Source organism: Glycine max, chromosome 17 (assembly GCF_000004515.6).
Source record: "Glycine max cultivar Williams 82 chromosome 17, Glycine_max_v4.0, whole genome shotgun sequence".
NCBI lineage: Eukaryota > Viridiplantae > Streptophyta > Magnoliopsida > Fabales > Fabaceae > Glycine > Glycine max.
Genome location: NC_038253.2, coordinates 29,171,623 through 29,173,865, shown reverse-complemented (window position 1 = coordinate 29,173,865; position 2,243 = coordinate 29,171,623). Strand labels below are relative to the sequence as shown.

The following is a 2,243-nucleotide window of genomic DNA, read 5'->3' as shown; positions in this document are numbered from 1 at the left end:
TCATGCACCTCTACGAGCATTTGCTCGGCTTCCCTGGCATCTACACATCGGAGCAGTTCCAATATCATGGTTTCTCTTGTACAGGATACCTCCGTTTAGAAAAAAATCAGTTGCTAACCTTTGCAACATCCTCTTGTCATTGTCGGAAGCCTCCCGTGAGTACTCCTTGTCTTCGACGTATCGCTTAATGTCGAAGTACCATGGTTTACCATCTTGTTCCTCTTCTATCAAGCAGCAATGTGCGGGCTTGCCACAACATCTGAACTCGATGTACGATAAGTCTCCGTGTGGAGTCAGCTGAAACATGGATGCTAGAGTGGCAAGCGCATCAGCCATTTGATTCTCCTCCCTAGGAATATGGTGGAAGGATATGTCATCGAAGAACTCTGTCAGCTTCTTGATGTAGACGTGGTAGGGTATCAACTTATGATACCTAGTCTCCCATTCTCCTTTCAATTGGTGAATCACCAAGGTTGAGTCTCCATACACTTTGAGCAGCTTGACCTTGAAGTTGATTGCTGCTTGGATTCCAAGGGCGCACGCCTCATACTCGGCCATATTGTTCGTGCAGTCAAAGCCCAATCTAGCCGTGAAGGGGATGCATTGATTGTCGGGGGTAAGTAACACCGCCCATACTCCATGGCCTAGTGTGTTGGACGCGCTGTCGAACAACTATCCATTTGTCTTTATCTTCATCGTCCACCTCATCCTAGAACAAGTTCATAATGTCCTCATCCGGGAATTCTGGATGCATAGGTTGGTAGTCATTGATGGGTTGCTGAGCTAGGTAATTTGCCAAGGCGCTTCCTTTTATCGCCTTTTGAGTGACATAAACAATGCTAAACTCTGATAGTAGAACTTGCCACCGAGTGATCCATCCATTGAGAACGGGCTTTTCGAAAATGTACTTGATTGGATCCATCTTGGATACCAACCAAGTGGTGTAGCTCAGCATATACTACCTTAGACGATGGGCTGCCCACACCAAGGCACAACATGTCCTTTCAAGCAAAGAGTAGTTCATCTCACAGGCTGTGAACTTCTTGCTTAAGTAGTAGACGACCCTTTCTTTCTTCCCAGACTCGTCATGTTGCCCTAGCATACATCCCATCGACTCATCCAACACAGTCATGTATAGAATGAGGGGTCTTCCGGGCACGGGTGGCACAAGCACCGGAGGATTCATAAGGCATCGCTTGATCCTTCCGAACGCCACTTGGCAGTCGTCGTTCCATTGGACGGACTGATTCTTGTGCAAAAGATTGAAGAGAGGCTCACATGTAGCAGTTAGTTGTGATATGAACCTCGCTATATAGTTCAGGCGTCCCAAGAAACCTCGAACTTGTTTCTCAGTGTGTGGCTCGGGCATCTCAAGGATGGCTTTCACCTTGTTGGGGTCCACCTCTATCCCTTTCTGGCTTACGATAAAGCCGAGCAATCTCCCTAAAAGTACACTTGGCAGGATTCAATCTTAGTCGGTACTTACGTAGTCTTTCGAACAACTTCCACAAGTTGATGAGATGTTTCTCCTCGGGTTTAGACTTGGTAATCATGTCATCCACGTAGACTTCAATTTCTTTGTGCATCATATCATGGAATAATGCTACCATAGCCTGTTGGTAGGTTGCCCCAGCGTTCTTAAGCCAAAAGGACATCACCTTGTAGCAGAACATTCCCCAAAGGGTGACGAACATCATCCTTTCCATGTCCTCAGTGATGGAAGCTTGCTTGTGGAGCTTCTATGGAGGCTGGATCTTTGAGCTTCAATGAGGTCCTTCAATGGTGATTTTACACCATGGAGATGCAGCGGAAGACAAAGGAGAAGAAGTGAGAGGAGACGCCATCCACTAGGGAGTAAGCCATGGAAGAAGGAGCTTCACCACCAAGATGAGCCTTGGATAAGAAGCTTGGAGAGGATGCTTCAATGGAGGAAAAGAAAGAGGGAGAGAAAGAGAGAGGGGGGAGCACGAAATTGAAGGAAGAAAAAAAAGGAGAGAAGTTGAACTTTGAGTTGTGTCTCACAAGACTCTCATTCATCAAAGTTCCAACAAGTGTTACACATGCTTCTATTTATAGACTAGGTAGCTTCCTTGAGAAGCTTTCTTGAGAAAACTTCCTTGAGAAGCTTCTTTGAGAAAACTTCCTTGAGAAGCTAGAGCTTTGCTACACACACCCCTCTAATAACTAAGCTCACCTCCTTGAGAAGATTCCTAAAGAAGATAGAGCTTAGCTACACACACCCC

At 46.1% G+C, this 2,243-nt stretch overlaps 1 protein-coding gene across 1 annotated transcript; it reads right to left on the bottom strand.

Moving 5' to 3' along the window:
- LOC102664253 (uncharacterized) lies at nucleotides 1-558 on the bottom strand. The gene has a single exon (XM_006601533.1). It carries the CDS (start codon nucleotides 556-558, stop codon nucleotides 1-3), a length of 558 nt encoding a protein of 185 aa, XP_006601596.1.
- Between the last annotated feature and the right edge of the window lie 1,685 nt (nucleotides 559-2,243).

Bases quoted from the DNA above. Each gene is read 5' to 3' on its own strand.
- LOC102664253 (XM_006601533.1), bottom strand. From the start codon at position 558: ATGGCCGAGTATGAGGCGTGCGCCCTTGGAATCCAAGCAGCAATCAAC.